This window comes from Microcaecilia unicolor, unplaced genomic scaffold, assembly GCF_901765095.1.
Source record: "Microcaecilia unicolor unplaced genomic scaffold, aMicUni1.1, whole genome shotgun sequence".
In the NCBI taxonomy this organism is placed as follows: Eukaryota; Metazoa; Chordata; class Amphibia; order Gymnophiona; family Siphonopidae; genus Microcaecilia; species Microcaecilia unicolor.
The window spans coordinates 149,140-174,831 of record NW_021963012.1 but is presented as its reverse complement, the minus strand read 5'-3'; the positions used below and the strand labels follow the sequence as shown (position 1 = coordinate 174,831).

The window sequence follows — 25,692 nt, the reverse complement described above, 5'->3', positions numbered from 1 at the left end:
TTCTCACGTACGGGACCTCTCCCAGCTAGAGGCTGTCTCCAACAAAAAAAAGTGGAAAAAGGCGGCTGAGGGGAGATATGATAGAGGTCTATAAAATAATGAGTAGATGTGAAGCGTCTGTTCACGCTTTCCAAAAATACTAGGACTAGGGGGCATGCGATGAAGCTACAATGTAGTAAATTTAAAACGAATCGGAGAAAATGTTTCTTCACTCAACATGTAAATAAAATCTGGAATTCGTTGCCAGAGAATGTGGTAAAGGCGGTTAGCTTAGCGGAGTTTAAAAAAGGTTTGGACGGCTTCCTAAAGGAAAAGTCCATAGATCATTATTAAATGGACTTGGGGAAAATCCACTACTTCTGGAATAAGCAGTATAAAATGTTTTGTACTTTTTGGGGATCTTGCCAGGTATATTGTGACCTGGATTGGCCACTGTTGGAAACAGGATGCTGGGCTCGATGGACCTTTGGTCTGTCCCAGTATGGCAGTACTTATGTACTTATGTAAGAAATAGAGATGCAAGATCCTACAACAAACAAACCCCAAAACCTGGTTTTCGTGGCAGCAAGTCTTAAATTATGATTTGTGTACTTTTTTTTTTTTTTTGAGGCAGCCTTGATCTGAAAGTAAAAGGAATAAGGGGGATGGAGTTGGATTCTAAACCTCAAATGGATTCTGGAGGACTGAGTGGCCAAACCTACTGTCATGTCAGGAGACCTTTTTCAGACAGTAGTGCGAGGTCAATGTATGGACAGAAGTCTAAGCTGCAGCACTGCAAATATCTTCTATGAAGACCGACCTCAAGTGGGCTACTGACATCACCACAGCGCTAACATTCTGATCTGTGACATGACTCCAGTCAAGGCCAATGAGACTGATGCTTCCAAGTAGCAATGGACTGGCCTTTTCTAGGCTGGAAATCTTCTCTTGCTTTTTCTCTCTATCTCAGATCTTCCTGTTTGACACAAGACATTGAGATGGATCATAGTCAGCTCCCAAGCAGTGTGGGGCCCCAGTTACGGGTAGCCATAATGGATACGGGCCTTTGTCTTCTTGGACATAAGTACATATAAGTACATAAGTAATGCCATACTGGGAAAAGACCAAGAGTCCATCGAGCCCAGCATCCTGTCCCTGATAGCGGCCAATCCAGGTCAAGGGCACCTGGCAAGCTTCCCAAACGTACAAGCATTTTATACATGTTATTCCCAAAATTGTGGATTTTTCCCAAGTCCATTTACTAGCAATCTATGGACTTGTCTTTTAGGAAACCGTCCAACCCCTTTTTAAACTCTGCCAAGCTAACCGCCTTCACTATGTTCTCCAGCAACGAATTCCAGAGTTTAATTATGCGTTGGGTGAAGAAAACTTTTCTCCTATTTGTTTTAAAAACAGCTGCCGCAAAATCAAACGACTCGATGTTGAAATCATATCCAGATTGAAGCCTAATAGAGCCGAATCAATAAAAATAAAATAAAGAAAAAATAAAGAAAACACAGAAACAGCAGGAAAAACTGAGGGAAGTCACAGGGGAAAAAGACCAACAGCAACAGGACTTGCATGCAGGAAAAGAATGGAGGTGAGCATAATGCTCAAACAAGGTCCTTCAGCTCTGTAGAAAGGTCCTGCATGACAGTGGCAGGTGGGAATGGGTGTGAATGCGGACTGAGATATTCCCAAAAAGTGCTGGAGAAAAATTTCTGCATGGGCTCTTTTGGATGGCATCACCCATGTGTGAAGACCAGCTGCCTTGCTTGTCCTCGGAGAAACACACGGACAAACTCCAGGAGCTTAAATATATCATAAGTGCAGTATTCTAGAAATAACACCCATCAAGTACAAGGACGTGGTTATGTAAGAACACTGGTATACTACCAGAGAGTCTGATTTTATAAAGGCACATAGACCCGTCTGTATAAAATAAGCACCTTGTTATAAGATTAACCTATTTTGTGTGGAACAGAGTTACTGCTGATACAGTTTTAAGAGTGAAAACGGACCATTCTATAGTGGAGCACACAGCAGGTATAGAGACACTAAGGATAAGTCAAATATGAACACAGAGAAGGTGAGAAGAGGATGGAAAAACAAAGGAGAGGGAGAGGCACACAAAGCAAGGTAGAGGAGAGAGGGAGGGAAGCATAAAGGAACAGAGGAGAGAAGAGGAGGAGGGCGGCACAAAGGAGGACAGGAGAGAAGAGGAGGAGAAAGCAAAAAGGAGGAGAGGAGGGAGGCACAAAAGAGGAGAGGAGAGAAGAGGAGGGAAGAACAAAGGAGGACAGGAGAGAAGAGGAGGGGGAGGCTCAAAGGAGGACAGGAGAGAAGAGGAGGGGGAGGCATAAAGGAAGAGAGGAGAGAAGAGGAGGAGGGAAGAACAAAGGAGGACAGGAGAGAAGAGGAAGGGGAGGCATAAAGGAGGAGAGAAGAGAAGAGGAGAGGAGAGGAGGGGGAGGTACAAATGAGGACAGGAGAGAAGAGGAGGGGAGGCACAAAAGAGGACAGGAGAGAAGAGGAGGGGAGGCACAAAGGAGGGGAGGGGAGAAGAGAAGAGGAGAGGGAGGTACAAAGGAGAGAGGAGAGAAGAGGAGGGGGAGGACAAAGGAGGACAGGAGAGGAGGAGAGGAGGGGAGGCACAAAAGAGGAGAGAAGAGAAGAGGAGGAGGGAAGAACAAATGAGGACAGAAGAGAAGAGGAGGAGGGAAGAACAAAGGAGGACAGGAGAGAAGAGGAGAGGAGGGTACACAGGAGGACAGGAGAGAAGAGGAAGGGGAGGCACAAAGGAAGAGAGGAGGAGAGAGAAGAGGAGAGGAGGAGGTACAAAGGAGGACAGGAGAGAAGAGGAGAGGGAGGCACAAAGGATGAGAAAAGAGGAGGAGGGAAGAACAAAGGAGGACAGGAGAAAAGAGGAGAGGGAGGCACAAAGGAGGAGAGGAGAGAAGAGGAGGAGGGAAGAACAAAGGAGGACAGGAGAGAAGAGGAGAGGGAGGTACAAAGGAGGACAGGAGAGAAGAGAAAGGGAGGCACAAAGGAAGAGAGGAGAGAAGAGGAGGAGGTACAAAGGAGGACAGGAGAGAAGAGGAGAGGGAGGCACAAAGGAGGAGAGAAGAGAAGAGGGAGGCACAAAGGAGGAGAGGAGAGAAGAGGAGGAGGGAAGAACTAATGAGGACAGGAGAGAAGAGGAGGAGGGAAGAACAAAGGAGGACAGGAGAGAAGAGGAGAGGGAGGTACAAAGGAGGACAGGAGAGAAGAGGAAGGAGAGGCACAAAGGAAGAGAGGAGAGAAGAGGAGGAGGTAAAAGGAGGGGAGAAGAGAAGAGGAGAGGGAGGTACAAAGGAGGACAGGAGAGAAGAGGAGAGGGAGGCACAAAGGAAGAGAGGAGAGGAAAAGGAGGAGGTACAAAGGAGGACAGGAGAGAAGAGGAGAGGGAGGCACAAAGGAGGAGAGAAGAGGAGGAGGAAGAACAAAGGAGGACAGGAGAGAAGAGGAGAGGAGGGGGAGGCACAAAGGAAGAGAGGAGAGAAGAGGAGGAGGGAGGTACAAAGGAGGACAGGAGAGAAGAGGAGAGGGAGGCACAAAGGAGGAGAGAAGAGGAGGAGGGAAGAACAAAGGAGGACAGGAGAGAAGAGGAGGAGGGAAGAACAAAGGAGGACAGGAGAGAAGAGGAGAGGAGGTACAAAGGAGGACAGGAGAGAAGAGGAAGGAGAGGCACAAAGGAAGAGAGGAGAGAAGAGGAGGAGGGAAGAACGAAGGAGGACAGGAAAGAGGAGGAGGAGGGAAGAACAAAAGGAGGACAGGAGAGAAGAGGAGAGGGAGGTACAAAGGAGGACAGGAGAGAAGAGGAAGGAGAGGCACAAAGGAGGACAGGAGAGAAGAGGAGGAGGGAAGAACAAAGGAGGACAGGAAAGAGGAGGAGGAGGAGGCTCAAGGAGGAGAGGAGAGAAGAGGAGGAGGGAAGAACAAAGGAGGACAGGAGAGAAGAGGAGAGGGAGGTACAAAGGAGGACAGGAGAGAAGAGGAAGGAGAGGCACAAAGGAAGAGAGAAGAGGAGGAGGTACTAAGGAGGGGAGAAGAGAAGAGGAGAGGGAGGTACAAAGGAGGACAGGAGAGAAGAGGAGAGGGAGGCACAAAGGAAGAGAGGAGAGAAAAGGAGGAGGTACAAAGGAGGACAGGAGAGAAGAGGAGAGGGAGGCACAAAGGAGGAGAGAAGAGAAGGAGGGAAGAACAAAGGAGGACAGGAGAGAAGAGGAGAGGAGAGGGAGGTACAAAGGAGGACAGGAGAAAAGAGGAGGGGGAGGCACAAAGGAAGAGAGGAGAGAAGAGGAGGGAGGTACAAAGGAGGACAGGAGAGAAGAGGAGAGGGAGGCACAAAGGAGGAGAGAAGAACAAAGGAGGACAGGAGAGAAGAGGAGGAGGGAAGAACAAAGGAGGACAGGAGAGAAGAGGAGGGGGAGGCACAAAGGAAGAGAGGAGAGAAGAAGAGGAGGGAAGAACAAAGGAGGACAGGAGAGAAGAGGAGGGGGAGGCTCAAAGGAAGAGAGGTGAGAAGAGGAGGAGGGAAGAACAAAGGAGAACAGGAGAGAAGAGGAGGGGGAGGCTCAAAGGAAGAGAGGAGAGAAGAGGAGGAGGGAAGAACAAAGGAGGACAGGAAAGAGGAGGAGGAGGAGGCTCAAAGGAGGAGAGGAGAGAAGAGGAGGAGGGAAGAACAAAGGAGGACAGGAGAGAAGAAGAGGGGGAGGCTCAAAGGAGGACAGGAGAGAAGAGGAGGAGGGAAATACAAAGGAGAGGAGAGAAGAGGAGGAGGGAAGGAGGAGAGGACAGAAGAGGAGAGGGAGGCACAAAGGGTGGGAGGAGAAGAGAAGGACACTGCATCCTCTCGTATTCCTAGAGAGTTTTAACATCTGTAGCAGCTGTCTGAAGCCTGTGTCTATCAGTAACACTGCTTTCTTACACCCAGCTCTACTCTTATATGGGATAAGTGCAGGGCCGTGCCAACACAGTAAGCGGGGTAAGCACCGCAGGGGGGCGCCGACCTCTGGAGGGCGCCGCCGCGGTGCTTACCCTCGCGGCTTACCCCAGCTCCGCGCCGCCCTGGGGGCTTTAAATCTGTTATCTAAATTTACCTCCGACGTCGCAGCAGCTGAGCAGCATCAGTGAAAGCACTGCTGACGTCTTCAGCCTTCCCTTCGTGCTCGTTCGTTTCCTCAGTGTCCCCTCCCTCGCAAGGAAATGATGTCAGAAGAAGGCAGGACACTGAGGGAACGAATGAGCGCGAAGGGAAGGCTGGAGGTAAATTTAAATGAAAGATGGACATGGATGGGAGGCCCCAGGGAGAGGATAAATTGCTGGAAATGTAGGGGAGGGGAGAGAGGAGAATTGCTGGATATGGATGGAGGGGAGGGAAGAGAGAGAGGAAGGAGATGAGATGAGGGAAAAGGAAGAGAGGAGAAAAACTGCACATGGATGGAGAAAATAGGCAGAAGCTGGATCCACTAGACAGTCAAGTCTGCAGAGGACCCAGCTTTTACTTATGGATATAGAGCAAGAAATGAAGAAGAAAGGAGGAAAGTAAAGAAATAAATAGAAAGGAAGCCCTGGAAACGGAGTTAAGAGGACAGATAGCAGCAGACTCAGATACTGGGCCAGCATGATCGGAAAAAGAAAGTCACCAGACAACAAAGGTAGAAAAAAATCATTTTATTTTCATTTTAGCATTTGGAATATGTCCAATTTGAGAATTTACATCTGCTATCTTATTTTGCAATGTATAGTAATTTGTTTCTAAGAATATTGCTGACAATTCCTGTCAGTGTGGCAAGTGGTGAGCGATCATTTTCACGGTTAAAAATCATAAAAAATTATTTGCGATCAAGTATTTCACAAGAAAGGCTTGTAAGTCTTGCCATGATTGCTATTGAGAATGATATATGTGCCCAGTCAGATATCAAAGATTTAATTACTAATTTCGTGAACATGAAAGCACGAAAAGCTAAGTGGTTGTAAACCCTCTATTTATTCAGCAATCCCACAAAGATGCACTCATCTTTCAGCTCCTATTTCCTTTGCATCTTGTGCCACATGTGGGGGGGGGGGGGGGGGCGCCAGCTGATAGTCTGCAGGGGGGCACCAGAGACCCTAGGCACGGCCCTGGATAAGTGTTCACATTTTAAGTTGCCCTGAATAATCTGCATCCAGAGCTCTCTCACACTCTCTCTGCAGATTTGGGGGTTAGATTTATCACCATGTGATCGTATGTCTTACTACCGTGTTTCCCCGAAAATAAGACACTGTCTTATATTAATTTTTGCCCCCAAAAATGTGCTAGGTCTTATTTTCAGGGGCTGTCTTATTTTTCGGGGAAACATCGGGGTTGGATCAGGGTTGGCCCGCCCGCCCTCCGTCGCTCCCGGAACTAACCTTAAACGCCTCCTTTCACCTTCGCAGCAGGGCAGGCCACTCCTTCCTTCCGTGTCCCGCCCTCGCCTGATGTAAAGTCCATGAGGGCGGGGCACGGAAGGAAGGAGAGGTCTGCCCTGCTGCTGCTTGCTGCGAAGGTGAAAGGAGGCGTTTAAGGTTAGTTCCGGGAGCGACGGAGGGTGGGTGGAGGGGGGTACCGGCGACCTCGGGTGGGGGGGTGGCCTTGTCCGGCTCTCGGCGGCCCTGCTTTCAAACAAAAATTTGCTAGGTCTTACTTTCGGGGGAGGCCTTATATCTACCAATTCAGGAAAACCTCTACTAGGTCTTACTTTCGGGGAAACACAGTATTTACCGCAGATCCGAGTTAATTGCATTATCATGCACTAATGTAATAAATCTAGCCCTAGGTTTTCAAAGCATTTTATCTATCCCGCAAGGAGGAAGTAACTAACTGTTCTGGAGCCTGGGCTCAACAGAAGGAAGTTGGAGAGAGTCATGAGTCAGCACAGAGTACAATGACTCCGTAGTAACGGTGTGTTCTGGCAGAATTTGCTAAAGATGATGGAGTTGGTGAAAAGGATGAGACTCCAGAAGCAAATGCACAGTCTTTCTGTCCAGAGCATTAGTAGTAAAGTCAGCTGGTCCTGTTTTTACTCTCAAAGCTCAGAATGATAAGAGGGCAAAAGCAGGATCACCTCAGCCTGTTCCTGACAACCTGGAGACTTTGGCCAACCCTACCTCTACACAGAAAGACAGACAAAATCTGTGCTACAGAAGTGCATCAATGCTTCGGATTGAATTACTCACTTTTCAAACCTAAACTCAAGACAGATTAAGTCACATTAACAGGTGAACACACAATACTAAGGGAGAGGCTTAGTTTATACATCTAGGTCAGAGGTTTTCAACCCAGTGCTCGGGGCACACTAAGGAGGCTTAATTGACAGGAGATGGTGTCACACGACAAGGCTGATGCCATAGCCGCCATCTTGATACACTCAAAGGAAAGCAAACTATTGGTCCACGTCAAGCCACACATAGGCAGTCTTTATTTGTAATAAACATTTTCTACTGTTTTGGGTGACTCAATATGGCGGCAAGCCCCGCCTACTGGCTTCAGGCCAGATGATGGGCCAAGCAAGTTCTGGCACTCTCCTGTCATTTAAACCTCCTTGGGGGACAACATGCCAGTCTGGTTTTCAAGGTACCCGTAATGAATATGTATGAGTTAAATTTGCATGCATGGCTCCCAAGGTATGCAAACCTATGTCATGCATATTCATTATGGGCAGGGTTACCATATGTCCGGATTTACCCGGACATGTCCTCCGGGCAACCGGGCAGGTTTTGCCAATCCTATAGGACGGCCCACCCGCCAGCCTGCCTGTTTGTCCAGAAATCCAGACAAATGGGCAGATTGCTAGCCTCCCCTCCCCTTACTTACTAGTGCCCTGGTGGTCTAGTGACCTCTTCCGCTTTCAGGACAGGAAAGAGCCCCCTCTTTCCTGCCTGGAGCGCTGCCCTGCATGCAGCCTTCCTGTTGCTGATCCTCGGAGCAGATTCAAAATGGCTGCCGAGAGTTGAAGTGATCTCGTGAGACTTCAACTCTCGGTGGCCATTTTGAATCGGCGCTAAGATCACCAACAGGAAGGATGCATGCAGGGCAGTGCTCCGGGCAGGAAAGAGGGGGCTCTTTCCTGCCCCGAAGAGGTCACTAGACCACCAGGGCAGTAGTAAGGTAAGGGGAGGGGGGGTGACGGGGGGCGGAGTGAGGGCGTGAAACGGGTGGGGTGTGAAAGGGGCGTTGCGGGTTGTGGTGGGGGCGGGGCATGTGTCCTCCTTTTTGGGGGACAAAATTATGGGCATCCTGAAAACCTGACTGGCTGGGTTTTTCCTGAGAACTGGGTTGAGAACTCCTGCAAAGCTAACAAGAAGAGTAAGTGGGAGAAGTGGGCTCTGAACTCTGGTGTCCCTGACTTGGAGCAGGTGTCAGTATCCACAGCTTTCATTTTTACATGTGCAAACTCCATCCATGCTCTGCCCAAAATCTGCTCCGTACATGTCTACTGGCACAATCTACACCACCTCTCCATGACACATTCTTTTACACTGGTTGGTATTTTCTCGGAAGGCACTTACACATATCTGCAAAACTCACAAAATGACCTGCTAAGCGCTTTCAAAGCAGATACAGGAAATGTGCCACAGAGATAGGGTTACCATATTTTGTCCCCCCAAAAGGAGGACACATGCCCCGCCCCCTTTCACGCCCCGCCCCATCCCCTTTCACGCCCCACCCCCTTTCACATCCCGCCCACCCCCTTTCACACCACGCCCCCTTTCACGCCCTCACTCCACCCCCTGTCACACACCCCATCACTCCCCCTCCCCGTCACCCCCCTCCCCTTACCTTACTACTGTCCTGGTGGTCTAGTGACCTCTTTGGGGCAGGGAAAAGCCCCTTTTTTCTTGCCCGGAGTGCTGCCCCGCATGCATCCTTCCTGTTCGTGATCTCGCAAGGTCACTTCAACTCTTGGCAGCCATTTTGAATCGGCGCCGAGATCACGAACAGGAAGGATGCATGCGGGGCAGCACTACGGGCAGGAAAGAGGGGTCTCTTTCCTGTCCCGAAGGCGGAAGAGGTCACTAGACCACCAGGGCAGTAGTAAGTAAGGGGAGGGGAGGCTAGCAATCTGCCCGTTTGACCAGAAATCCGGACAAACGGGCAGATTGGCAAAACCCGCCTGGTTGCCCGGACATGTCCTCACAAAAAGGACATGTCCGGGTAAATCCGGACATATGGTAACCCTACACAGAGATGAAATGCAGTCAGGAGGCTGGGACCCCTTTCACTGGAGCCTTGGAGCTGACATGATCTGATATCATATGACACAGAGTGCCTGTGTTATCCCAGGAATTTGTGACTCTTAGAAAAGGTATCACAGATTTGAGTTCTCCCCAGGCCTATTATGGGTGCACTGCAAACCACCTTATCACAAAACAACTTTAGCACATGGCTGTCAGTCACAGAGGCCCCTATCTGATTGCAGACCTGTATTCTAATATGACAGGGTAGAAAGGGAAACATGCGTTTCTCTACTCCGACTCCTGCTGTAATATCGTCTACACTTTTTAAAGACAAAATGCAAAGAGGCTCCCCCCCCCTCACCTCTCTGAACGGCTACGTTCACAGAGACACGTCTCCTTGTGAAATGAGTCATGGAAGCGATTATGTACCCCAAAAATGTCAGCCACAGACAAACCATCTTCAGAAAAGGTACCTGAGTAATGCCGAACCAGTTGCTGGAGGGTTTCAAACTGGGCTCTGGTGGTGATGTAATAGCCCCCGTTGTCCAGTTTCCGAATTTTGTAATGCTTGACATGGTCTCCCTTCGTGTCATCCCAGTCCCGGATAGACAAGGAATAAGCACCTGCAGGACATACAACGGTACACAATGTAACCACGATAGGAGGGACGTCTGACTAATCTATGTACTTCCTGTTCTCCACGGACCTGGAATGTCACTATTTCTTGTATTTGGGAAACACGACTTTAACTGTCCTAATGCTCTCATTTTTATTGTGGAGCGAGCCAAGGCTAAGGAGTTAATTAGAACACAAATCATTTGAAATTGAAGCTCAGAAGGCACTTGGTTTGATGAGAACCATGGATGATATAGTTCTGAAGGACACACAACACTCCAGGCTTGGCTCCTTTTCTCTCGCAGCACCTTATGCCTGGAATAGATTTCCTGGACCTATACGTCTAGCTCCATCTCTACCTGTTTTCAAACTATGCTGAAAACCCACCTTTTCACTGCTGCTTTTTAGCTCCCATTACTTCCCTCACCCTTAACTGTCTTGTCTGTCTGTATTATTTAGATTGTAAGCTCTTTTGAGCAGGGACTGTCTCTTTGTATCAGGTGTTCAGCGCTGCGTGCGTCTGGTAGCGCTATACAAATGCTAATAATAATAATAATAACAAGAAATTACTTTTACGTCACCCATTTCTATTCTTCTATCACCTTCTCCCACTACTCCAACCAGAGTTACACCTAATCACACTGACCACCCTTCAACATCTTCAGTCCTTCTGTGACTGTTCTCTTGTGCTTGACTGCTTAAATACTTTAAATTTAAATGCTTTACTTTTTGTCTTAATAGATTGTAAGCTCTTTGAGCAGGGACTGTCTTTCTTCTGTGTTTGTACAGCGCTGCATACACTTTGTAGCGCTCTAGAAATGTTAAATAGTAGTAGTAGTAGAAATAAGGCATCAAGAATATATATGGGTGAATGCCTGGGCAGGGGGCAGCGGAATGCCTTTATGATAGGGGGAACCTAAGCTTCGCCACCAACCCTAGCATCTCCCCTTCCCTTTCCTACCATCCCATTGCCTCCCCCCACCACCATCTCCCTGGCTTCCAGCATCTCTCTCCTTCTCTACCTCTCACCCCCGCCCCCATGGTGGCCAACATTTCTCTCCTTCCCACTTACTGTTCGTAGATAACTTTAAACTCTACAGTTCCAGTGATGAACAGTTAGCAGAACAGTTCCGGCAACTTTCCTTAAGAGGAAAACTGAGCAAAACTGAAAACATCCTTCTGACTGATAACTGTGAGATGAAGGAACTTGAACAGGAAGGTGTAAGTATCTAAGAACAGCAGAAGACGTGATAATCAAGCATAAAACACTGACAGAAAAGATCAGTAATGAATAGCACAGGAAACTAAAACCAATACAGAAGACTGCATTAACATCTATATATATAAAACTCACCCTCAAGCCAAGGTTCGTAAGTTCGAAGCTCTGAAGCCACAAAAATCAAAGTCTCGGGGCCCCGCCCTCGCGTCAAACGTTATGACGTTGAGGGCGGAGCAATTCACTCACATCGACGGCGGCCAGGGCGGCGCAATGGCGTCACTGACGACGAAGGTGCGTTGGGTGGGGGGGGCAGAGTCACATATCGACGGTGGCCACGGCGGCGCAATGGCGTCACTAACAACGAAGGTGCGTTGGGTGGGGGGGCCAGAGGAAAGCCTTGCTAGCGCCCGTTTCATCGGCTCCAGAAACGGGCCTTTTTTTTACTAGTCTTGGAATAATAAGATACAAGCCTTTAATAAACTAGCAATTCCCGTACTGTCATAAAGTTTTGGAATTGTAAACTGGCCTCTTAAAATCTTGAAAAATTGGATGAACAAACGAGAGAACTCATCCACGCCCATGAGGTCAATGTACATTCCTCATCCTGAAGAAGAAATGGGCCTAATAAAGACAGATTATACCTATCAAGCCTACTATTGTAGGCCTCAAGGCTTAGTTAACGGTGTCATTAGATCCAAATATGCACAACGTGATGAAATATGAAAGTAAACATCCGGAATTAGTCTCCATCATTAAACGTGGACAAGTAGAAGGAATGACTGAGAATCTAACCGGTCAAATCACAGCACAGAAACAGTATTAATTACCCTAATAACCAAATTTAAACAAATGATTGCAACCGGCAACAATATACTCCTCCTACAATTCGACATGTCAAGTGCCTTTGATATGGTTGACCATGGAATCCTATTACACATACTTGAATATTTTGGCATCGGAGGCAATGTCCTAAACTGGTTCAAGGGGTTCTTAACCTTACGCTCATATCAGGTCACATCAAATTCAACTACGTCTGCAGCATGGACACCTGAATGTGGAGTACCACAGGGATCCCCCCTCTCGCCAACTATTTTCAACCTAATGATGATCCCCTTGGCAAAACTTCTATCGAACCATAACCTTAACCCATACATATATGCCGACGATGTAACGATATACATTCCTTTCAAACAAGACATTAATGAAATCTCCAACGAAATCAACCAAAGTCTACACATCATGAACACCTGGGCAGATGCATTCCGATTGAAACTGAACGCAGAAAAAACTCAATGCCTCATATTTACCTTCCAATACAACATGAAAAAATTTACCGAAATTAACACACCTAAAATTAATCTACCAATCTCAGAAACCTTAAACATAGTAACATAGTAACATAGTAGATGACGGCAGAAAAAGACCTGCACGGTCCATCTAGTCTGCCCACGATAAACTCATATGTGTATACCTTACCTTGATTTGTACCTGTCTTTTTCAGGGCACAGACCGTATAAGTCTGTCCAGCAGTATTTCCCGCCTCCCAACCACCAGTCCCGCCTCCCATCACTGGCTCCGGCACAGACCCCGTATAAGTCTGCCCTCCCCCATCCTAGCCTCTCAACCACCAACCCCTCTTCCCCCCACCACCCAATTTCAGCTAAGCTTCTGTGGATCCATTCCTTGGAATGGCATTAAAAATCCTTGGAGTCACTATTGACCGCCACTTAACACTTGAGACTCATGCGAACAGCACAACCAAAAAGATGTTCTACTCCATGTGGAAACTGAAAAGAATTAAACCATTCTTTCCTAGATCTGTCTTCCGCAGCCTAGTGCAATCACTCGTACTCAGCCATCTGGACTACTGCAACTCACTATACGCAGGCTGCAAAGAGCAAATATTGAGGAAACTTCAAACAGCCCAGATTACTGCAGCCAGACTCATCTTCGGAAAACCAAAATACGAAAGTGCAAAACCCTTACGTGAGAAACTACACTGGCTCCCACTCAAGGAACGTATCACCTTCAAAGTATGCACCTTAGTTCACAAAATAATTCACGGTGAAGCCCCTGCAAACATGTCTGACTTAATAGACCTGCCTCCCAGAAACGCTAAAAGATCATCCCGAACTTTCCTCAATCTCCACTTCCCTAAGTGCAAAGGCATAAAATACAAAGTACTGCACGCATCAACCTTCTCTTATATGAGCACGCAATTCTGGAACACACTACCATGCAACCTGAAAACGATGTACGAATTAGCCGACTTCCGCAAATTATTGAAGACTCATCTCTTTGAGAAAATCTACTGTAAAGATCAAAACACATGAAGTCCATACACACTAATAGAAACGCATCAATACACTTCCTCTGAATTCTCCTTCCCATACCTTCACCACACCTAAAACTCTACCACAGATAAAACTGGTACACCCTAACGTTCTCAGGCTATTGTTCTATCATCTTATCATCCCCCTTTGTTACACTACATTGATATATCCCCAAATGATATTCTGAATTGACTTTCCAGCTTATAATTGAAATAGAAAAACGCCTATATTGCGACCCAAATCGGGAGATAGACGTTTATCTCACAAAAACAAATAAATCGGTATAAGCCAAAGCCGATTTTGGACGTTTTCAACTGCACTCCATCGCGGATGCGGACAAAGTTGATGGGGGCGTGTCAGAGGTGTGGCGAAGGGGGAACTGGGGCGTGGTTATCTGCCGAACAAAGATGGGCGCATTTCACCGATAATGGGAAAAAAGTATGCGTTTTTAGCTAGAATTTAGGACACTTTTCCTGGACCCTGTTTTTTCACGAATAAGGCCCCAAAAAGTGCCCTAAATGACCAGATTACCCCCAGAGGGAATTGGGGATGACCTCCCCTGACTCCCCCCAGTGGTGACTAACCCCCTCCCACCACAAAAAATGATGTTTCACAACTTTTTATGTTCACCCTCAAATGTCATACCCACCTCCCTGGCAGCAGTATGCAGGTCCCTGGAGCAGTTGTTAGGGGGTGCAGTGGACTTCAAGCAGGTGGACCCAGGCCCATCCCCCCCTACCTGTTACAATTGTGCTGCTTAATGCTTAGTCGTCCAACCCCCCCAAACCCACTGTACCCACATGTAGGTGCCCCCCTTCACCCCTTAGGGCTATAGTAATAGTGTAGACTTGTGGGCAGTGGGTTTTGAGGGGGATTTGGGGGGCTCAACACACAAGGGAAGGGTGCTATGCACCTGGGAGCTCTTTTACCTTTTTTTTTGTTTTTGTAAAAGTTCCCCCTAGGGTGCCCGGTTGGTGTCCTGGCATGTGAGGGGGACCAGTGCACTACGACTCCTGGCCCCTCCCACGAACAAATGCCTTGGATTTATTCGTTTTTGAGCTGGGCGCTTTCATTTTCCATTATCACTGAAAAACAAAAACGCCCAGCTCACACATTGTCGAATAAAACATGGACGTCTATATTTTTGCGAAAATACGGTTCGGTCCGCCCCTTCACGGACCCGTTCTCGGAGATAAACGCCCATGGAGATAGACGTTTTTGTTCGATTATGCCCCTCTTTGTCTTCTCTAAACTCTTCACAATGTAACCCAAAATCGTATTGTAACAAATTGTATTTCCATCATTCTCAATGTATTGTAAGCCACACTGAGCCCGCAAATAGGTGGGAAAATGTGGGATACAAAAGCAATAAAATAAAATAAAATAAATAAATAAAACACATAGGGAAGGAAGCAACAGAACTTGTAAAAATTGAGCAGAACTGAAAACATCCCTCTCTGACTGATGACTGAGATGAAGGAACTTGAACCCAAAGGTATAAATATCTAAGAGCAGAGGAAGAAATCATAATCAAACATAAAACACTGACAGAAAAGAGAAGTAAAGAAAAACTGATATTAAAAAATGCCTTACCACGGAATAAGATACAGGCCATTAATTAGCTGTCAATTCCTGCACTCTCACACAACTTTGACACTGTAAACTGGTCTCTTAAAGATCTTGGAAAACTGGATGTACAAACACGAAAACTCCTCCATGCCCACGGGGTCATTTATAAGAATCAGTGCATGCCAAGACTGTACATTCCCCATGCTGAAGGAGGAATAGGTCTCATAGAGATAGGTATAATTTACCAAGGTACTGTTGTAGAGAAAAACCTCGTCAAAAGCGTTAGGTCAATAAATGAGGGAAAACAAGTGGGAAATGCTAAAATACAGCAGGAAATACAGAGTGTTAATCTAGGAGCCATTCGTTAATCGAAAACAGGACACAAGATTAGTTGAGATGAACTGAAACCTAAGGATGAGCGATTGATAGCTGCAGCCCAGTACAGTGGATTATGGTTGTAATGGGTCACAGCGAGCAGAGAAAAAACCGGTACAACAGACATCTGTAGATTCTGTAAGAAAGAGCTGGATGCAGTGGCGTACCAAGGGGGGGGGGGGGGGCGGTGGGGGCGGTCCGCTCTGGGTGCACGCCGCTGGGGGGTGCCGCAGCGCGCGCCTGCTCCTCCGAGTTTGCTAAACTTTGTTCGTTCGCTGCAGCTCCCTCTGCCCCGGAACAGGTTACTTCCTGGTCCAGGGCAGAGGGAGCTGCAGCGAACGAACGAAGTTTAGCGAACTCTGAGGAGCAGGCACGCGCCGCGGCACCCCCCCCAGCAGCGTGCACCCGGGGGGGTGTCATTTCACCGGAGGGGGGGGGGGCGCATCGGCGCTCCGCCCCAGGTGCCATCCAGGCCAGGAACGCCACTGGCTGGATGTGGTTATTCATCTTGCAGCTGGATGGCAGAAAATTTCTATACAGAAAGGCACAATAAAGCAGCACATCTCATTCTTTGGAAATTTTATAAAAGAACTGGGATCATGACCCTAAAAGCAGTACGAGGAAAGAAGTCATCATCACCCTTGAAAACCATTTCCGGTACAGGCAGATCTCTGACATCTTCTTCCGAAAAGACAGAAGCAAAGAATTCATTCAGTTTCTCCGCTATGGCTTTGTTCTCCCTGAGTGCCCCTTTTGCTCCTTCGTGATCTAAAGAACATAAGCGTTGCCATACTGGGACAGACCGAAGGTCCATCAAGCCCAGTATCTTGTTTCAAACACTGGCCAATCCAGGTCACAAGTGCCTGGCAAGACCCCAAAACAATACAATACATTTTATGCTGCTTATCCTAGAAATAAAACAGTGGATTTTCCCAAGTCCATTTTAATAATGGCTTATGGACTTTTCTTTTAGGAAGATATCCAACCCTTTTTAAACCCTGCTAAGCTAACTGCTTTTACCACATTCTTTGGAAGCCCCGACCTACATGTCAGACCTTGTAGACCTGCCTACTAGAAACGCAAAAAGATCAGCACGCACATTCTTCAATCTCCACTACCCCAGCTGCAAAGGGCTAAATTATAAATCCACATATGCGACCAGTTTCTCATACATCTGTACCCAGCTATGGAACGCACTACCGAAGGCCATAAAAACAACGCAAGACCTAACTATCTTCCGAAGACTACTGAAAACAGATCTGTTCAAGAAGGCATACCACAAACATCCATCTTAAATACTAAAAAATAAGAACGTACACCACCTAGACACAACCGAAATCTTATCACTTGACTGATTAACTTCTTTGCTACTAGTGAACAAGCACTATCACTTTTATCCCTATGTTGAATATGGTCTCTCCATAGTCGATGACCTAATATATGTTATAATCCAATTATCACTCAGGAACCTGCATGCAATACCATAATGTATTCTTCTTTACCATGTATGTACGCACATGTTATATATATAGACCATGAACTGTTCCATGTATGTTATGTTCCATCTATGTTACTATGTATGAACGTACCTTAATGCAACACCATTTGTAATTCTGTTACCCAGAAATGGCAACCGCCATTATGGCAAATGTAAGCCACATTGAGCCTGCAAATTGGTGGGAAAATGTGGGATAGAAATGCTACAAATAAATAAATAAATAAAAAGAAATGAATTCCAAAGTTTAATTATATGTTGAGTGAAGAAGTATTTTCTTCAATTTGTTTTAAATTTAAAACTTTGTACCTTCCACAGGGCTCCCAGATATTAAAAAATACAACCAAGCGTGTTTGTTGAGGCATCTGGGAGACTGGTTATTAGATAAACAAGACTTCACCCCGTGGAAATTGGAACAGGTTTTTTTCTTGCCATTTCACCCACATTATTTACTTCATGGGGCAAGGAATAAACTGCCAAATAAATTTAAGGGAAGCTTGTTATTGGAACCAGTGCGGGCGATCTGGCGAGATCTCAATAGCTATTGGGGGCTGGAAGGGGATATATCGGATATATTGCCGCTACAAGGTAACCCAAACTTTTCACCTGGGTCAGAAAACAGGGTGTTTCGAAGGTGGGCCTCACAGGGGATTACGAGGTTGGAACACGTATTGGGGACCAGAGGAGGTCTGTTAAATTTGGGCGCTCTGGGGGTTGGTTTCACTATTAGCCACACATTCGCTCATCAGCAATTAGCTCATTATATTAGATCCCTAAATATTGAAAAGCTTACTAGTGGACATGGGAAGAAAATCAGGGAATTTTTCAAGACAGTACCTGGGGAGCGGCTCACAATATCGGGACTGCACAAGGCTATATGGGCGATGGGTCCACAGAAAAAGACTGAAACAATTACCGCACGTTGGGCACGAGATATGCAGAAGCCCAGCTTAGCGCTGGATTATATAAAGTTGGCATCTCGTATACCTGAGATCTCAATCAATGCGACACTACGGGAATGTCAATATCGAATCTTACATCGAGCATACATGACCAAACTACAGGTATTTAAGATGGGGGGAGTGCCGGACCCACTATGTTCTAAGTGCCGGCAACGAGAAAGTACACTTTATCATTGCCTGTGGGAATGCCCGGGGTGCAAAGGTTCTGGCACAACATAATACAATATCTGGAGGGCTTAGTGGGATCTCGGATTAACTATTCCTTTATGGGGATTATCCTTGATAAACACGAGCTCTTTGTCCTCCAACGAGGAAGTCAGAAGACACTGGTCCGCAAAGCCTGCCTGCTGGGGAAAAAATTGATTATGACTGGGTGGTTGAGTGTGGACCCACCAGAGTTCTGGCATTGGAGAAACAGAGTTCACGAGCTATTATTACATGAACGTAGGGCGGTGGGAATTTCCCCGAAGAAGAGAACACAGTTTCTGGAGATTTGGAGACCTTACATCCAGTCCCTGGCGCCGCATGCGCGAAGCTTAATAATGAATAGCTTATAAAAAAGTTTTTTTTTTTTCAAGTTCTACTATAAGGGGATTTAGTTCATTATATGAAGTATGGGGGGCCTATCGGGAGCAGAGGGACTCACTCATAGGGTGATGCAAATGAGCGGGGGGTGAGCAGAGAAAGCCGCTCCCCGTTCGGTTACAGATCCTTGTTCCATGGTACCCTATCAACAGTCCTAATGGGAAAGGGACCGTAGTTAACATAGAATATGATATCATGGACAGCGGGGTTACCCTGGAAAGTTTGAACGAACGATGGTAGAGTGATCACTTATTATGATTAAAAGGGTAGAGGGAGGTGGGAGGGCGGGGTACGGAGTCTAGATGTTAAGACATGGTGCATAAAGGTCAGTGGGTTGTCAGAAGGTGGGGGGAGGAGGGGGATGGGAGGATGATGGGGGGAGGGTGGGAGAAATTGATAAACTATTGATGATGGTAATTCAGATGTCTGTATATAATTACAATGTGATGTTTTGATGAAACATGTTAAATTCTATGATTCTGTCAAGCATCGTATCATCAATAAAAACCGTTAAAACGTAAAACTTTGTACCTTCATTGCATGCCCCCTAGTCCTAGTATTTTTGGAAAGCGTGAACAGACGCTTCACATCTACCCGTTCAACTCCACTCATTATTTTATAGACTTCTATCATATCTCCCCTCAGCCGCCTTTTCTCCAAGCTGAAGAGCCCTAGCCGCTTTAGCCTTTCCTCATAGGGAAGTCATCCCATCCCCTTTATCATTTTCTTCGCCCTTCTCTGCACCTTTTCTAATTCCACTATATATTTTTTTGAGATGCGGCGACCAGAATTGAACACAATATTCGAGGTGTGGTCGCACCATAGAGCGATACAAAAGCATTATAGCATCCTCATTTTTGTTTTCCATTCTTTTCCTAATAATACCTAACATTCTATTTGCTTTCTTTGCCGCCACTACAGAGGGTTTCAATGTATTGTCAACGATGACACCTAGATCTTCTCCTGGTTGGAGACTCCTAATGTGGAACTTTGCATCACATAGTTGTAGTTTGGGTTCCTCTTTCCCACATGCATCACTTTGCACTTGCTCACATTAAACGTCATCTGCCATTTAGACGTCCAGTCTCCCAGTCTCGTAAGGTCCACTTGTAATTTTTCACAATCCTTTCGCGATTTAACGACTTTGAATAACTTTGTGTCGTCAACAAATTTAATTACCTCACTAGTTACTCCCATCTCTAGGTCATTTATAAATATGTTAAAAAGCAGCGGTCCCAAGACAGACCCCTGCAGAACCCCACTATCTACCCTTCTCCATTGAGAATACTGACCATTTAACCCTACTCTCTGTTTTCCTTCTTTTAACCAGTTTTTAATCCACAATAGAACACTACCTCCTATCCCACTCTCCAATTTCCTCTGGAGTTCACTGCTTCCTCATTCAAGGATGTTGGGGTTCAGATGCCAATATGTAGTGCTGTCTGTGCATCCTGAATTCAGCGAGCATCCTAAAATAGCATACCGTCGCAAAGCTAATTTGGGTGAGTTACTAAAAAAATCTACTTTTGACACGTATACCGGGCAACACTCCCCCTGCGGAAGATGTGTTTATTGTAAATATTCAATCAATACCAAGTGGGTCACTATCCCAGGCTCTACACAAAGGTTTTATTTGCGTGCCAACACCACTTGCACTAGTGAGAGAGTGGTCTTCTGCATCATGTGCCCGTGTTCACTATATTATATCGGAAACACTAAAAGACAATTAAAACAAAGGCTGGTGGAACACACCAACTATCTTAGAAATCAAACAAGAGAAGCACCCTTGGTGACGCACACACATTAGAAGATTTAAAATGTCTTATGTTAGTACAGGTTGCCCCCCCCCCCCCCCCCCCCCCAAACAGAGGTGGTGATGTTAGTGCCCAATTATTTGCTATTAAACAGCGTTACATTTTTGCATGGAATATGGTGGCTCCTAGGGGTCTCAATCTCGAAGTTGAATGAGTATAGGCTTTGGGAATGAGCCTGGGGGTGGTCCCATTTGAGTATTTAAATCCTGCAATAACGTAGGAGAAGCAACACGTCAGAGGGCGGTCCCTGGAACAGCTCGCTTAGACATGAGTCTCGAAGGTAAGCAGCCGTTACTCATATTGAAAATAAGATATAAGATTATATGATTAAACAAGTTTGACATTCTGATACTTGGGGTTTTTAATCATCATTACAGATTTTGAGATAAAGTTCCTCCTGAGGAAGGACAACACGAAATGCGGTCTCGCATAGAGGAACGGAAAGAGTTTAAGTTATGCAGAAGAGCTGTCTTTGGTTTCTTCAGAAGCTTTCCCTCAACCACGCAGAGCCGCCAAGCACGCTAACAGGCTGGATCTATAGCTGGTCGATTGATTCATATTAATGCCCAATACTTTTTAGGAGCTTGTGAACTTTGAAGTAGCATTTCCTGCCATCATTGAATGGAGAGTGCGACGTTTTTTTGCTTCAGTTTTGAACTTTGGCCAGTCATTATACCTTGATGATTTGTCATAAATAGACTGAATCTAACTGTGATTGGTTCTTTAGTTCTCATAGCGTAACGACAGTTATGGGTTTTTTTCTTTAGGTTTGGGTAGTGAGATTGAGATGTATGAATAGGGGTGCTTGAAGGCAAGTAAGGTTGGAAGAAGTGAGTTCTGGAAAAACTATGTAAATTTTGTTGACAATGTATGCGCATTTATTAGCAACAATTAAAGCATGATGTATTAACCATTGGAGTACACCAGTGTTATGTGATTAACAATAATTAGTCAGGACTTGGGAAAGCCATTCCTTGGTGTTGGAAATAAGTTTGGGATTTGGATCTGTACCAGGCTTTTTCAGCAGTAGATCCAGGAGAGTTACATTCGGGTACAGTAGATATTTTTCTGTCCCTGGAGGGCTTCCAATCTAAGTTTATATTCCAGGCAATGGAGGGTTAAGTGACTTGCCTAAGACTACAAGGAGTGACAGTGGGTTCTCAACCTGGCTCCAACTATTAGGCTACTCCTCCATGCAACTTACAGAACGAGATCTAGTATTTGGGATATGCCAGGCACTTGTCAACTAGACTAGCCATTGTTAGAGACATGCTGCTGGGCTTGATGGACCTTGGACTGCTCAGAATAGGTTATCTTATGTTCTGATTATTAGCCAGAAAGAGGGAGGGCACTGCAAGATTCCTTAGGATCTGGTAGGATCTTTCTAGTGATCTGGATTGACCATTGGCGGACACAGGAGTACATAAGTACATAAGTACATAAGTAGTGCCATACTGGGAAAGACCAAAGGTCCATCTAGCCCAGCATCCTGTCACCGACAGTGGCCAATCCAGGTCAAGGGCACCTGGCACGCTCCCCAAACGTAAAAACATTCCAGACAAGTTATACCTAAAAATGCGGAATTTTTCCAAGTCCATTTAATAGCGGTCTATGGACTTGTCCTTTAGGAATCTATCTAACCCCTTTTTAAACTCCGTCAAGCTAACCGCCCGTACCACGTTCTCCGGCAATGAATTCCAGAGTCTAATTACACGTTGGGTGAAGAAAAATTTTCTCCGATTCGTTTTAAATTTACTACACTGTAGCTTCAACTCATGCCCTCTAGTCCTAGTATTTTTGGATAGCGTGAACAGTCGCTTCACATCCACCCGATCCATTCCACTCATTATTTTATACACTTCTATCATATCTCCCCTCAGCCGTCTCTTCTCCAAGCTGAAAAGCCCTAGCCTTCTCAGCCTCTCTTCATAGGAAAGTCGTCCCATCCCCACTATCATTTTCGTCGCCCTTCGCTGTACCTTTTCCAATTCTACTATATCTTTTTTGAGATACGGAGACCAGTACTGAACACAATACTCCAGGTGCGGTCGCACCATGGAGCGATACAACGGCATTATAACATCCGCACACCTGGACTCCATACCCTTCCTAATAACACCCAACATTCTATTCGCTTTCCTAGCCGCAGCAGCACACTGAGCAGAAGGTTTCAGCGTATCATCGACGACGACACCCAGATCCCTTTCTTGATCCGTAACTCCTAACGCGGAACCTTGCAAGACGTAGCTATAATTCGGGTTCCTCTTACCCACATGCATCACTTTGCACTTGTCAACATTGAACTTCATCTGCCACTTGCACGCCCATTCTCCCAGTCTCGCAAGGTCCTCCTGTAATCGTTCACATTCCTCCTGCGACTTGACGACCCTGAATAATTTTGTGTCATCGGCGAATTTAATTACCTCACTAGTTATTCCCATCTCTAGGTCATTTATAAATACATTAAAAAGCAACGGACCCAGCACAGACCCCTGCGGGTTTACTGCATCTTTGGTCTGACCCAGCATGGCAGATACTATCAGTGGTAGAACAGTAAAATCGTCGGCATAAAACAAATATTTCACCCCCAAAAGCCTGAATATCAAACTTCCCCAGAGGACTTAAGTATATATTGAAATGGAATAGCAAAATAATGGATCCTTGTAGAACATCGTAGAAAACTCGAGCTTTAGAAACACAGTCATTCAACAGCGCTAGTTGGCTTACGTTACTCAAGAATCTTTGAAACCAATGAATAATCTTTCCTTTCAACCCTAAAGGTGACAAACAGGATTTCTAAACCCAGTAATCAAGCATTTCAAATGCTGACTACAGATAAAAGGCCGTCATTAGCCCTCATCAAATTGCACAGGCAGGCAACGGCTTACAGTTTGAGGTTTCAGTACCACAACTACTGTTCCCTGTAAGCTGAGCGGTAGGTCCTCCCCCTACAGTCCTGCTAGTGGGGGGAGCTGTTTCACTAGCACATTTTCAATAGTGGGACACAGGCAAGCTTAGCAGGACTCCGGGGAACCTGCCTGTCCCTAGCCACTGAAAACACAACATTGAAGCAGCGCCACCCACTGGCAGACATGCAACTGTGCAGGACTCCTGCTCAGCTTAGAGAGAACAGTGAAACCTCTTCCATATCCTACAAAGGTCCATCAAGCCTAGCATCCTGCTTGCAACAGTGGCCAATCCAGGCCTGACGACCCGGTTGTACTGAGGTGCTGCACCCCAGAGGACTTTCTGAAGCCATTTGAAAGGAAGTGTGTGTGTGTATTGACAGCATATGACCTACCTTTGGTGGTTTCACTTTCACGGATCAGGTATGTACCTCTTGGATTGCCAAAGGACAATAACTGCCTCTCGGCATCTTTACGGCCCAGTTTGCCAAAGTACCACCTGTGGAAGGAGAGGATGGCATTAGATCTCTACCAAATCTCAATGGCGATTTTCTAGGATTACACCAGAAAGGTAGGCGATGATTTAAATGATAGTGTGCGACATGCACACAGATTACATACAAAAGGAAACAAGGCAGCAGCCTAGAACATCAAACATACACTGCAGGAAGGGGGATGGTTACAAAGTTATTTGGAACAGATTTTGGTGTACAATTGGTTAAGAATTCTGAAATAATCTGTGAGGTCAACCTCATGTCAGGGATGAGTCCTGATTTGGGGGGGGGGAGGGGGGTTTAAAAAACTGATGTTAAACATTCTTTTCATGATCTCCGTTTTGTTGCTCTGTAACGTGTGGCACCACTTTGGACAGAGGATTTTAGTCCAACAACAGCAAAAGTGGATATTTAAGTTACAGTCCCTGGAACCTAAGGGGCTGACGTGAGCTTTGAAATAAGGGGAGGCCATTTTGGAATGATTTTGCGAGCCGAAGGCAGCCGGGTGTAACGGAAGTGCTGTCTTTATCTGTGAGTAGGTGATGTTTGTGTTCGCAGCATTTTGAGCTACATCTGGTTGATTTATTTTCTCTCTTTAGAACGGACCGCTATTTTGGACCCTGAAGCAGCTAAGCGAAACGCTAGCCTTCGTTGGTCCGTGGGTTTGAGGAAAGATGGAAGAACCTGGGGGGGGGGGGATCATCGGAGGGACCGGAGGTCCACCGGACCTCCAGCCCCCTTTTTCCTTTCTCGGGGCAGGGGTAGTCAGGGCCTGGTGGTCCCATGGACTTCCAGCCCCTGTGTTTGACAGGTTTGGGCTTTTGACAGCCCAGACCTGTCAAACAAGTGCGGGAGGATTGTGCTGAGCGCATGCTCGGCACGATTCGCCCGCACTTCTACCCCATGATCAGAGATAATTGCGCTGCTTACATTTGCATGCATTACCTCTGATCATCCGTGCAGTAAAGCCCCGCGCTGTTCCAGCACTATTTTTAGAGCGCTGTTAGGAACAGCGCGGGGCTTTTGATCATCTGCCTGCAAGTGAATAAGGGTTAGGAGTTAAAAGCAGCATCAAAAAGGTGGCCTTTTAGCTTAGATTTGAAGACGGCCAGAGATGGAGCTTGATGTACCGGCTCAGGAAGTCTATCCTCAGTATATTGCATCCCCTGGTGGGCTGGTCCTGGCTACAGGAGTACTTCCTACATCACCAGGGTGAAGCTCTCCATTTAGGAGGCCTCTCTCTTCCAAGACAGCACAAGGGCTGCCAACTGGAGGTCGAACTTCTCTACAACATCTTTTTAAGCCTGCTCTATGTACTTCTCTGTCTCCCTCAGCTCCAAGCGTGCTGCTCTAGCCTCAAGAGAACGGGTATATGTGTAGCTGGGTCTGCCTGGCTGGTTAAGGAAGGGATCTATGAGGCTATTTAGGATGTGACAAATTAGCCACTGGGTCTGTTTCAGAGTCAAAGTACATGAACACATGCTGCTGTGAATTGGAGAGGGACATCGTGTCCTTAATATACAAGTGTGTCTTGATTTGCCACTGTTTTACTTGGGGTATTTCCTCTTTGTAATGGTTGTTTATTTTATAATGCATCTTTTGTTGCTGATGTACTTATATTACTGCCAACCTCACTGCACAACCGTCCTCAGAGTTTGTGGTATAAAAGCTTTTTAAATATATAAATATGTACACAATAATACATACTCAAACATTTCTGACATGCTCAGCCCAGTCTTCTCTAACCATTAACAAGGTGGGGGGGAGGGGGGAGGGGGAGAAGCAGTTTAAGAATGCCCACAGCACTGATACCCTCGTCTCATAACAGCATAGTTTTACCAAGGTTCACCGTGAAAACAACTCACTCTTCTGCCTGGATGGAGTCCACTGGAGCCACGTAGTTGCTGGGGATGTAACCAGTTCCTCCGGTCATTAGGGAACGAGCTTCCCACCAGTCGCCTTCCCTGCACGGAAAGAACATGTTAAAGAGGGCACCAGTGGGTCAACTGAACCCCCAAAATGTCACAGCTATCAACACACACAGGTTAGGCAATGATTATTGGTACTCAGTCATCTGGACTATTGTAACTCGCTCTACGCTGG

General features: G+C 46.3%; 1 protein-coding gene across 2 annotated transcripts in view; it reads right to left on the bottom strand.

The window, feature by feature from the left end:
* LOC115458730 (tyrosine-protein kinase Fyn) overlaps positions 1–25,692 on the bottom strand; it is a 123,528-nt gene that overhangs the window by 34,173 nt on the left and 63,663 nt on the right. For both annotated transcript variants that reach the window (XM_030188554.1, XM_030188555.1), the window contains exons 4-6: positions 25,455–25,553; positions 23,491–23,594; positions 9,696–9,845 (exon numbers count right to left, since the gene is read on the bottom strand). In XM_030188554.1, coding sequence (XP_030044414.1) covers positions 9,696–9,845; positions 23,491–23,594; positions 25,455–25,553 — 353 coding nt within the window. The remainder of the gene's footprint in view (positions 1–9,695; positions 9,846–23,490; positions 23,595–25,454; positions 25,554–25,692) is intronic.